Here is a 13,276-nt window from a genome sequence, read left to right as displayed (position 1 = left end):
CTGTTTTACAAGCAGATACATTACAATTTAGAAAAATGCAGATTTTTGCAAATTTTCTCAAAATTTTGGTGTTTTTTACAAATAAATATTGAATATAACGACTAAATTTTTTCAGTATCATAGAGTACAACATGTCACGAGAAAACAATCTCAGAATCGCTTGGATAGGCAAAAGCATTCCGGAGTTATTACCACATAAAGTGACACGTCAGATTTGCAAAAATCGGCTGTGTCCTGAAGGCCAAAACAGGCTGTGTCCTTAAGGGGTTAAAAAAGGCTTAGATAATTTTCTGGAACAAAAAAATATTAGCTCCTATGTGTAGAAAATTTTACCTTCCCTTTTCCCATCCCTAGGTTGAACTTGATGGACATGTGTCTTTTTTCAACCGTACTAACTATACTTGCTGTGCACCTATCCCTCTTTTTTTTTTTTTCCCCTGTTTTCTCTTTATCCTCTCTCCCTTCCCCTCTCCCTTCCCCCTCTCCCATGGCAGGAAGAGTTACATTTACATTTGCATTTTTATTTAGGATACCATGATGGCTGCTGATACTAAAACCCTTTCCATTGTTACTCATAATGTACAGGAATTGAACTCGCCTGTGAAACGTCGCAAAGCTTTTCTGTATTATAAATAAATTCATGCGTATATTTTATTTTTAGAGGAAACTCATTTTTCTACAATTTCTTTCCCAGCTTATTTCCACAAAACCTACCTGTAACACTACCTAGCAAGTGCGTCTACCGAACAACGCGGAGTTGGAATATGGATGGCACGGTCAGTTCCATTCAACATGCAAAACGTGTTTTGGGATCCTGAGGGTCGATTCATTTTGGTGTCAGGTACACTTAATGATTCCCCAGTAACGTTTATAAATTATTATGCTCCAAATACGAACCAGCAGCAGTTCTTCCGCTCCCTTTGGAAACTGTTGCACCCATTGATTGAAGGCCCGCTGATTCTAGCTGGAGCTTTGGACTTCTCTATGGACAAATCTAGGGATTTCCCCTCTAGCATATACCCCTTAATAAGACTAGCCTTGCTGTAGCATGTTTCCTTCACTCTATAGATGTAGTGGATATTTGGAGGGAATGTAACCCTACCTCGCGTGACTACACATTGTATTCTTCTGCCCATCGGGTATTAACCCGTATTGATCATATTTTCTGATCATCGTGCCTTGTCCCAAAGATCAGACATGCTCGCATATTATCTACCCCATGATCAGATCATGATCCCCTTCAGAGGCGCATCCTTGATCTGTGAGAACGGCCCCCCCTTGTCCTCTTGGAGACTAAACGATTCATTGTTGTCTGATCCGGACATCGTAAAGGAACTTCGCACAGAATTGGAAGCGTATTTCCTAGCCAATATTCCACAAGACACATCACCTGTCATAAATTGGGAAACCCATAAGGCTACTATACGGGGGAATATTATACAAATAGCAATCGCAAAAGAAAAAAAAAAACTCACAGGAAGCATTAGCACATAAAGAACAATTATTCCCAGATCTTTCAAATCAGCTCAAAGGCAATCAATCCCTCTGCGAACATCAGGCGACAGTTTGACTAGCTGGGTGGAAAAAAAAAGCCTGCGATGGTTTTCGCATCGCTTCTTCACTCAGGGGGAGAAGCCTGGTACTCTCTTAGCCAGACGATTGACCCCTAGGTCTTCGGTAAATTTACTTCCAAAACTTCGCTTATTGGACGGATCCCTATCCCAGAACCCGGCGAAAATACTACAGGAATTTCATACGTTCTACTCTAAGTTGTATGCAAATCCTACCTCATTCCCCCCTCTTTGAGAGCAGAAAACTTTTTCACTCCCATGATACCTAAAGTACTCTCTCCCAAGGATAGGGATTCTCTATACGGGGATTTTACGAATGATGAGGTTATTGAAGCTATTAAAACAATTCATTCTAATAAAGCACCCGGACCCAATGGGTTTTCCTCTACCCATTACAAAAAATGTAATGACATTCTGGCACCTCATTTAGCGCTCCTATTTAATACATATAGGGAGGGAGGGGTAGTTCCTCCTCATTCTAATACTGCCTTTATACATATCATACCTAAACCAAATAAAAGATCATAGGGATAGAGCGAATTACCGCCCTATAGCGTTAATAAATGTAGACCTAAAGCTTATAACAAAAATTTTAGCGACCAGACTTAGAGGCTCTGTCACCAGATTATAAATGCCCCATCTCCTACATAATCTGATCTGCGCTGTAATGTAGATAAGTTTAATTTGAAAAAAGATAAATTTTGAGCAAGTTATGCATAATTTTAGACAACTGGGAATGTTTTTACTTTTTTTTTACCAACTGGGCGTTGTAAAGAGAAGTGTATGACGCTGACCAATCAGCGTCATACACTTTTCTCTATTCATTTTTAGCAGTTCTCGCAACACAGCGTGATCTCGCGAGATCACGCTGTGCTGTCAAATACTCCCGCATTAACTTTACCAAGGTGTCTTGAGTGAATAAACATCGCTTACAGCCAGGACGCGATGTCTATTCACATTCGACACTTCGGTAAAGTTTCTGTGAATGACAGCACAGCGTGATCTCGCGGTATGTCCCCAAGAAACTTTACCGAAGTGTCGGGAGTGTGAATAGATATCGCATCCTGGCTGAAAGCGATGTCCATTCACTCTCAAGACACTTCGGTAAAGTTAATGTGAGAGTATGTGACAGCATAGCACGATCTCGCGAGATCACGCTGTGTTGCGAGTACTGCTAAAAATGAATGGAGATAAGTGTATGACGCTAAGCGTCATACACTTCTCTTTACAACGCCCAGTTGGTAAAAAAGTAAAAACACGCCCAGTTGTCTTAAGAAACAAATTAGCATAAATCTAAAATCGTGCATAACTTGATCAAAATGGATCATTTTTCAAAATAAAAACCACTTATCTACATTACGGCGCCGATCAGATTATGTAGGAGATAGGGCACTCATAATGTGGTGACAGAGCCTCTAATGCTTTCCTTCCTGGCTACATTTATGAAGACCAAACTGGCTTTGTACCGTGTAGACAGGCAGGAGACCAAACACGGAGGGCTATAGATTTAATAACTACAGTGCGCTCTGGATGGGATGGAGGAAGTAAATCTCAAAGCATGCTTTTAAGCCTAGATTTGCAAAAAGCATTTGATTCACGATCATGGGACTACTTATTTTTTATACTTGAGAAGATAAAATTTGGACCTTATTTTGTTGCACTCCTCCGGGGCCTCTATGATCAGCCTACTGCAAGGGTGTGTTCTAAGGGGTACTTGTCTGATCCCATTCCTATTGGAAGAGGCACTAGACAGGGGTGCCCCCTATCACCGGCCTTGTTTACATTGGCCATAGAGCCTTTAGCTAATCTCATTCGCTCCAATTTAGATATTAAAAGGCATTAAAGTTGGTCTAGTTAAACACAAATGTGCTTTATTTGCGGATGACATTTTGCTATTTGTGACCTCCCCCTTACCACACTTCCCAACCTTTTCCATATCGTTACCCATTTTGGAGACGTGTCGGGCATTCGGGTCAATAACCATAAATCTGTGGCTATAAATTTGTCCCTTCCAGATAGATTAGTAAAATTATTACAATTAAATTTTGACTTTAAATGGGCATTCCATTCCATCACCTATTTGGGAATCAAGATTATGCCTTCAATAGATTCCATTTACAAGTCAAATAATTTACCTCTCTATAATCGAATAGAAACTGATCTTCATATTTGGTCTCAATACTCGTTGTCTTGGTTTGATAGAAATCGCTTCCATCAAAATTACTCTTTTGCCTAGATTACTTTTCCGTACACTTTCAATTAGAATTCCTTGTAAGGATATAAAGGCTTTACAGTCCAAGATAATGAAATGCATTTTGAGTAACAAAAGGCCACGTATTCTTAAAAAAACGTTGCACTCCCAGGGTGGCTCGGGGACTGGAGGTTCCACATCTTCCACACTACTATCACTCTGCTCGATTGGCACAAATGACGGATATCTATATGAAACCGTATCGCCCTCAATGGGTGCAACTGGAGAATGCTGCTTGCGGAACTATACCGCGTGAGACCATATTGTGGCTCCGCCCTCAGGATAGACCACCAATAACGTCACCAGTATTGTCAGAAATGCTTGGATTGTGGGACACACTTGCTGATAGGTATTGCTTGAAGTCACCTCATGCTCCATTGGCAACCATCTGTTGTAATCCAGACTTCACTCCGGGATTACAGATGGAAGCATTCCAGTGATAGATAAACAAAGGATTTTATAGCATTAGGGATTTTTTTTTTATAGGGCGTGATATGAAAGACCTGGTATTTTTCAAAGAGGTGCACTCCCTCCCTGGCTCCGAATTCTTGAGACATGGTGAGCTCCAACATTTCTTACTCTCATGGAAGGCTAGGTTTGAGGATGTGACCACGATGACAAATCTAGAACGACTATGCTTATTCCCTCTGTCTAGAGCCAAGATATCGTCAATTTATTCCGAGCTGGTTACTCCCAGCACTAAATTATGTTATATGACTAGATGGGAGTCGGAGCTTGGGAGGGTGATGGATCTTAAATCAGTGGCGTGATATGGCATTCCACATTTCTAAATGATCAATTAACACTTCCTTAATTTAAGATGGCTACAAAAGTTCTGCTTAGATGGTACCATCCAGGTTATCCAAGATCTATCCTTCATATGATTCGGGTTGCTTTAGACATTGTGGTAATGAGGGCACCCTCCTCCACACTTGGTGGGTTTGTCTTATAGTGTTTAAATTCTGGGAAGAGATATTTGAATTTATCAAATCTCTAACCAACATTTCTGTACCAATAGATGCCTCTATTGCCTCACTAAATTGATCATTGCCCCGTGTCTAGACACCTCAAAAAACTGATATGTCCTTTTAGCAGCCAAATTGGCCATTGCTAAATCTAGCTGCTGACATGATAACGTATGGGGAAGCGCTGCCGATATAATAATGTAAGGGGAGTAAAGACCGCTCGTCCCCATACATAGCTCTTTGTGACAGGAGCAGACGAGCGCCGATCAACGATGACTCGATCAGCGCTCGCTGCAACGGCCAAGTGTCAGCCGGTGTAAAAGGGCCTTTAGAGTCGAAACATTGCTGGTGTCTGTACTATGGGACAATAAAAAGATTAGCTTTTTTGGAATGCTCACGTCATCTCTTCTTTCTGTGATGCATAACAGACCTGTCACTTACCTGTACATATTATACGTATACTGAACTTCTTCACGTCTGAAGTTTGCTACTGTAGCTAAAAAAAAAAAAAAAACCTCCCCTCATTAGCAGTAATCAGTATTCTCTGAATATGGGAAGCCAACATTCACAAGAATACAAGCAAATAATCATTTATGCAGTATAATATTTTATCTTTCAGCTCACCTACGTTCAACTGGCACAGGTAATGACCAGACTTCTCCATCCTGAGCTGGAAAATCATGTTGTGCTGCTTTCACAGGTGAGCTGTCCAATTTAAAACTTTCCAGTGTAGACATAATGTCCTTCACATGTTTAGCTTCCACACTGATCTCGTGCCAAACCTGCCAAAAAAGTTGGATTAGAAATATGGAATGGTTCCGCTTCTTCTCACTGCACAAAATTCAAGAGTAAAAATCGAACGTGACTGCATGTTTAACCCCTTCACTACTGCCATCCTGCTATATACGTTCCAACTGCCGTTGCAGTTGCCAATTATATAGACATAGACAGCCTGGAACGGGTTTAATGAGTGCAGTGCTGCTTCAGCATGAGCAGTGCTGCACCCATGTCTGCCGGGGCTTTGAGAGCCCTGGAATACACCCCCCACTGTAGATAGTGCAACCTACAACCCCCTGTAAGTAACGCAAAACCCTCTAGCGCCACCTAAGCTCCCTCCAGCATCGGAAAACCCGGCCAGCACTCTGGGGATTTGCTGCAATCTACATGGGGGTGGTATATATACAGTGGGTGTGGCACTATCTACGTGGGCACTGTGGCATTATATTGGCACTTGGAAGATAGAAGGTACGAGGCACTCCCCATATGTGGCAATAAAAGGATTTATTGTAGTTAAACCAGTCCCATCGGGGGAGATAGACATTGTACCCGATTACAAAAAGAGGCCGAAATTATTTTAAAAACGGAGGCACTGGGACCACTGGGTCTTAATGACCGCAACGATCTTAGTTCCTTCTTAATTTAAATGTTGTTATATTTTCATAATTATTGTGTGTTGTTATATTGTATAATTCTGTTACAAATTACTGTGTACTTTTTTCCTTTTCTACTCCCTTTGGTGAAATGTATTACGTAAGCTCATAAAGAGCATGATATAAAAGGAGCGAAGAGGAAGTGACGCATGAGCTCTGATAAAGCGCTTGTAGCGTGAAACAATTGTAGGTTTCTTCCACATCAAACAGACCGAGATCTACTACAATAAATCCTTTTATTGCCACATATGGTGAGTGCTTCGTACCTTCTATCTTCCAATAACCAAGTTTCATTCCTGCGGCTTTCTCTCGATGAGCACCCCGTGGGCAACAAGTTGACAGCTGCATTCCACGTGCATAAGCGAATAGGGATCTCCACACAGACTGTTTTTTGCCACATCAGAAATTGAATATTTGACCTGCACACAGGGTTATCAATGACCCTTGGTCATGAAAGGGTTAAACAACCAGTGTCAATAAGCAGAACAGGACCTGCAGAGGGAGCCAATTCACAGCTATGGGCATAGACAGCATGCGGCCATCATTAGGAGATAATCCAAGTGGGTTTTGGAATTATTTTAAAAACATTTTTTAAGACTGCACTGTTCCAGATTTTAAAAAAAAACAAAAAAAAAAACAAAAAAAAAACAAAACAGGAGCATATGTTTCCTCAAACATTCCATAGCTCTATGCAAATGCATCCCAAGATATGGGTGGGTTAACATTGGTCGTGATAACTGTAGTAGGCGACCAGGCAGCCAAAACTTAGGGCTTCGGTAGGGACACTGTTATGGGTGGAATCGCTAATTTGCAGAGCTCAGTTAATCAGTTTTTCTGATCTGAATTCCTTATACTGGTTGTCTACTACATTTATCAGGACCAATTTCAGCCCTTATATATATTAGGCTATGTTCATGCGTTTAAAAAAAAAAAAAAAACGGCTGAAAATAGAGAGCTGTTTTCAAGCGAAAACAGCCTCTGATTTTCAGCCGTCTTTTAAGCAACTTGTGTTTTTTTACAGCCGTTTTTGGAGCCATTTTTCTATTGATTCGATGAAAAATAGCTCCAAAAAAGGCTCAAGAGTGAAACACACTACTTTTTACGAGTCGTTTTTTTTACGCTGCACTTTTTAAAAACGGCCGCGTAAAAAATGGCCCGTGGGAACGGAATGCCGTTTGGGAAGATGTTTGGAGGCGTTCAGCCCCCGCAATTTTAACAGATTTTCGGGGCGTTTACGGCCCGAAAAACAGCTGAAAATAGGTAATGCGAACATACCCTTAGAGGTGGAGTAGGCTTCAGAATAACACATGCTCCAATTTGACAAAATAGAAGTTAATTTTTAGCCAATAAGGTGGCTCAGTAATTGTTAATCTCCTGCTTGCCCTATTTTAACCACTTAAAACCGAGCAATTTTTTTAAGTTTTTCCATTGTTGCATTCAAATAGCTATAAAACTTTTTTATTTTTGCATCGACACAGCTGTATAAGGACTTTTTTTTTGCGGGACAAGTTGTATTTTTATAATAGCACCATTTTGGGGTGCATATAATTTATTCATTAACTTTTTAATAACTTTTTTAGTGGGGTATAAACATAACTTTATTCAGCGGGTCGTTACGATTGCATTAATACCAAATTTACATAGACATTATGTTTTCCTACTTTTACACAGTAAACACACTTTTTTTTAAATTATTTGCTTTTGTGTGTCCATAGCTTAAGAGCCACAACTTTTTTATTTTTTGACCGATGCATCTGTATTTATTTTTTTTTCGCTGAGCTATGCTGTTTCCGTAATTCCCATAGTAGTGATTGGCAGTTACGGAAGCAGCGTAGCATGCGAGTCATACAGTTCGCCTATTTCCAGCCCAGCAACACAGTGTGATCTCGCCATTGAAGATGAGATCACGCTGGGCTGGGAAAGGGAGGACTGCATGATGCCGATTGTGCAGCATCAGTGGCGTAACTACCGCCGTAGCAGCAGTAGCGGCTGCTACGGGGCCCGCGGCATGAGGGGGCCCGTGTCGCCCGCCGGCACGGGCCCCCACCATGGCCGGAGGCTCCGCTAGCAGCCGCCATGGCTGCTACAGCGGGACGCCACTGAACACTACGGCAGAGCAGGGAGGTATCTCCCCGCTCTGCCATTAACTGGTTCCCGACCGCTGGCTGTATTTTTACGGCCAGCGGTCAGGGTCCTTAAAACCCGAGCCATAGACTTTCTACGGCTCGGGATTTAACTGAATGTCGGTGCTTCTGTCTTCTCTGATCACTTGTACACAGCGCTGAATGCGCGCTGTGTACAGGAATAGAGACAGCAGCAGTGGCGCTGTCTCTATTCCTCCCGGTGATCATGTGACTGGTCACATGATCGCCGGGTGCCGTTAGTGGCAGACTGCTGCTGGGTCTTACTAGACCCAGCACAGCCCTATTAGTGACAGTCGTCACTATGAGGGGGCTGATTTCCCCTGTAACTGGGGCTGCTGTGCAGCCCCAATTACAGTGGAAAAACATGGTGCAAAAGAAAGAAAAAATATATATAAAGTTCCCCAAAGGTCTTTTTTAACCTTTGAGGGACAGACCATAGTAATAAAAAAATAATAAAGTAAAGTGCAAAAAAAAATTTAAATAATAAATACACATAAAATACCCACCCCCAAAAAAAACGTTCCCCCGCCAATCATTGTTGTAACGCTAGCGCTGACCCAATTACCCTAATATAGACATGTAATATATAAAAATTTACGGTAGACAATGGCGATCACAGATAAAAGGTCTATTTTAGGGTAAAACTATGTTATTACCAAAAAAAAAAATAGCTGAAATGTAAAAAAGCTTATTTTTTTACTATTATTTTCAAACTTTATGAATAAAAATTCTAAAATAGCAAAAAAGGTGTGTATAAAAACGATAAAAAATGAAACCTGCATTGTCTACGGAAAAAACGTCGCAAAAAATCATGTCCTTAGGGCAACAAATAAAAAAGTTATAGCCATTTAACTAACACGTGCTAATAATGGCTAAACGGTGTCTGGTCCTGAAGGCGCAAAATAGAGCAAAAGACACGTGTCCCCTCTCCACAGGACACGTGTCCCCTCTCCACAGGACACGTGTCCCCTCTCCACAGGACACGTGTCCCCTCTCCACAGGACACGTGTCCCCTCTCCACAGGATCTCCACAGGACTGGGGATACATGTGTGATCGCTGGCATTGATAGGGAGAACGGGGGACTGAAAGTCCCCTGAAGTTCTCCATCACAAACCTCGGACTTCCGGGGTCTGTGTCGGCAGCTCCATAGAAATGAATGGAGCGCCGGTCGTGCTTGTGCGCATGCGTGACCAGCGCTCCTTTCATTTTTATTGAGCTGCGCAGACGCCGGAAGTCAGAGGTTTGTCATGGAGAAGTTCAGGGGACTTTCAGTCCCCCGTTCTCCCTATCGCTGCCAGCGATCACTCATGTATCCCCTATCCTGTGGAGAGGGGATACATGTATTTTGTAGGACACACTGTAGGTCGCATTTTTTTGGGAGGGGGGACGCTGTATGGCGTTCCCTACAGGGGGGAGCTGTATGGCGTTCCCTACAGGGGGGGAGCTGTATGGCGTTCCCTACAGGGGGGGAGCTGTATGGCGTTCCCTACAGGGGAGGGAGCTGTATGGCGTTCCCTACAGGGGGGGGGAGCTGTATGGCGTTCCCTACAGGGGGGGGGGAGCTGTATGGCGTTCCCTACAGGGGGGGGGAGCAGTATGGCGTTCCCTACAGGGGGGGGAGCTGTATGGCGTTCCCTACAGGGGGGGGGAGCTGTATGGCGTTCCCTACAGGGGGGGGGAGCTGTATGGCGTTCCCTACAGGGGGGGGGGAGAGGTATGGCGTTCCCTACAGGGGGGGGGGGAGCTGTATGGCGTTCCCTACAGGGGGGGGGGGGAGCTGTATGGCGTTCCCTACAGGGGGGGGGAGCTGTATGGCGTTCTCTACAGGGGGGGAGCTGTATGGCGTTCTCTACAGGGGGGGAGCTGTATGGCGTTCTCTACAGGGGGGGGAGCTGTATGGCGTTCTCTACACGGGGGGAGCTGTATGGCGTTCTCTACAGGGGGGGAGCTGTATGGCGTTCTCTACAGGGGGGGAGCTGTATGGCGTTCTCTACAGGGGGGGAGCTGTATGGCGTTCTCTACAGGGGGGGAGCTGTATGGCGTTCTCTACAGGGGGGGAGCTGTATGGCGTTCTCTACAGGGGGGGAGCTGTATGGCGTTCTCTACAGGGGGGGAGCTGTATGGCGTTCTCTACAGGGGGGGAGCTGTATGGCGTTCTCTACAGGGGGGGGCTGTATGGCGTTCTCTACAGGGGGGGGCTGTATGGCGTTCTCTACAGGGGGGGGCTGTATGGCGTTATCTGCAGGGGGGCTGTATAGCGTTATCTGCAGGGGGGCTGTATGGCGTTATCTGCAGGGGGGCTGTATGGCGTTCTCTACAGGGGGGGGCTGTAAAAAAGGCACTATCTACAAGGGGGGGGGGGTTGTGTGACACCCAGGGGAGGGGGGGCCCCAGTCAAAAGTTTGCTATGGGGCCCAGTCTTTCCTAGTTATGCCCCTGTGCAGCATCATACAGAAAACATTACCACGCCCAGAGTGAAATGAAAAAAAAAAGAGTCACCACCCATTTGGCAAGTATAGACAAATTAGCATATTTAGAAAAATGCTCATAACTTTGCAAATAAACATTTTGAAACACAATTTACACTGTAGGTATCAACATCATAGCGCCTATTAGATTAGTTAGGAGATCGGGAATTAACCTCAACGCCGAAGGACGGATATATCCGTCCTCTGCAGCTGCTAGTTCACGCAGGACGACGGATATATCCGTCCTCTGATCGCGTGGGTACTGCCAGTGTACCCACGCGATCAGCGGCAGGAGCACAGCTGTTATACACAGCCTGGCTCCTGCTGCAACTGCCGGAATCAAAGTGCGCTCCGATTCCGGCCGTTTAACCCATTAAATGCCGCTGTCATATCTACAGCAACATCTAATGTGTTTGACAGAGGGAGGGAGCTCCCTGTCACCCCATCGGCGCCCCCGCAAAGAAATCGCGGGGCGCCGGTTTGCCATGGTAGCCGGAGGCCTAACAAAGACCCCCAGGTCTGTCTTCAGCAAATGCCTGTTAGGCCATGCCGGAGGGATGGCCTAATAGATTGCCTCTCAGTTTTACACTGACAGGCAATAATGCTTTGGTATACTAAGTATACCAAAGCATTATATATGCGATCAGCAGATCGCATAGTGAAGTCCCCTGGTGGGACTAAAAACAAAAAATGTAAAGCAGTTAAATAAAGTTTGTGGAAAAAAAAAAATTTACAGTCAAAATCAAATAGTGCCCAAAAAGTGGTTTTATTTAGTAAAAGTGCCAAAACAAATAACACATACACATATATGGTATCCCTGCGATCGTAACAACTTGACAATAAAATGTACACATTAATTAAACCGCCGGATGAAAGGCGTCCAAAAAAAAAACGCAAAAAACTGCAAAATTCTCTTTTCTCCCAATCCCCCCATAAAAAATTTAATAAAAGTAAATCTATAAGTCCTATGTACCCCAAAATAGTACTAATGAAAACTACACCTTGGCCCGCAAAATCAAGCCCACATACGGCCACATTGACGGAAAAATAAAAAAATTACGGCTCTTGGAATGCGGCGATGCAAAAACAAGTAATTTTTTTCTAAAAGGGTTTTTATTGTGCAAACGTAGGAAAACATATAAAACCTTTACATATTTGATATCCCTGTAATCGTGCCGACCCATAGAATAAAGTTAACATGTTATTTACGCTGCATAGTAAACGGCGTACATTTATAACGTGAAAATCAATGCTGGAATAGCTGCTTATTTTAAATTCTCTCCTAAAATATAGTTAATAAAAAAAAGTTAGTCGATATATTATAAGAAACTTAAAATTGTACAATTACAAAATACAACTCGTCCGGCAAAAAACAAGCCCTTATACGGCTATGTCGACGGAATAAAAAAAAAGTTACGACTCTTGGAATGCAACCGTGATAAAACAAAATATAATCCTTGGTCATTAACGCGCAAAATGGCCTGGTCATTAAGGGGTTAAGCTAGTGACAGAGCCTCTTTAAGTAAACAAAAAAAAACGCCGTATTGACACGTGACCGCTGACGTCATTGCTCAGGCTGAGACGGAGGGAAGCGTAGCTATGGGAGACCAAGGGGAAGCGAGTATCAGCTGTTATTTGTGGGACGAGCTGTAGTTTTTATTGGTAACATGACTTTCTGATAACTTATTACATTTTTTTTAGCACTAAGATGACCAAAAAAAACAGCAAATCTGGCATTTAAAAAAAAAAAATTTACGCCGTTTACCATGCGAGATAAATAATTTTTCAAGTTATTAAAGAGGACCTGTCAATAGGTCCTACAAAGTTAGTTAGTAGTCTTACCTAGTAGCCGCTGTGTCCGAGTCCAGCGGTGTTAGGCTGGAATCACACGAGCACGTTCGGTCCGTAAAGGACGGAACGTATTTCGGCCGCAAGTCCCGGACCGAACACACTGCAGGGAGCCCGGCTCCTAGCATCATAGTTATGCACGACGCTAAGAGTCCCTGCCTCTCCGTGGAACTACTGTCCCGTACTGAAGACATGATTACAGTACGGGACAGTTGTCCCGCAGCGAGGCAGGGACTCCTAGCGTCGTACATAACTAAGATGGTGGGAGTCCGGCTCCCTGCAGCATGTTCGATCCGGGACTTGAGGCTGAAATATATTCCGTCATTTACGGACCGAACATGCTCGTGTGAACCCAGCCTTAGTCCTGTACTTGTGTGTGGACCCGTCTTTATTTAGCAACCAATATGGAAATGACCCTCTGGCTAGCCAGCTAATTTCAAAACTGTGCAGTATAGAATGTAGGCGCGGTCGTGTGGCTTTACCCCAATAGAGACCCTCATTTACTTCCAGGGGATAAAAATGTGTCCTGGTCATGTGATGGACACACATGTGCATGGCTCGTTACAAGACATCTCTGATAACTAATCAGCTCAGGACC

The 13,276-nt window shown here is 43.7% G+C and overlaps 1 protein-coding gene across 2 annotated transcripts in view; it reads right to left on the bottom strand.

The window, feature by feature from the left end:
• KATNA1 (katanin catalytic subunit A1) overlaps positions 1 to 13,276 on the bottom strand; it is a 117,998-nt gene that overhangs the window by 67,576 nt on the left and 37,146 nt on the right. For both annotated transcript variants that reach the window (XM_075862567.1, XM_075862568.1), the window contains exon 3: positions 5,412 to 5,569. In XM_075862567.1, coding sequence (XP_075718682.1) covers positions 5,412 to 5,569 — 158 coding nt within the window. The remainder of the gene's footprint in view (positions 1 to 5,411; positions 5,570 to 13,276) is intronic.

The sequence above is a fragment of the Rhinoderma darwinii genome, chromosome 4 (assembly GCF_050947455.1).
Source record: "Rhinoderma darwinii isolate aRhiDar2 chromosome 4, aRhiDar2.hap1, whole genome shotgun sequence".
Lineage (NCBI taxonomy): Eukaryota > Metazoa > Chordata > Amphibia > Anura > Rhinodermatidae > Rhinoderma > Rhinoderma darwinii.
This window is presented reverse-complemented; position numbering and strand designations above follow the sequence as displayed.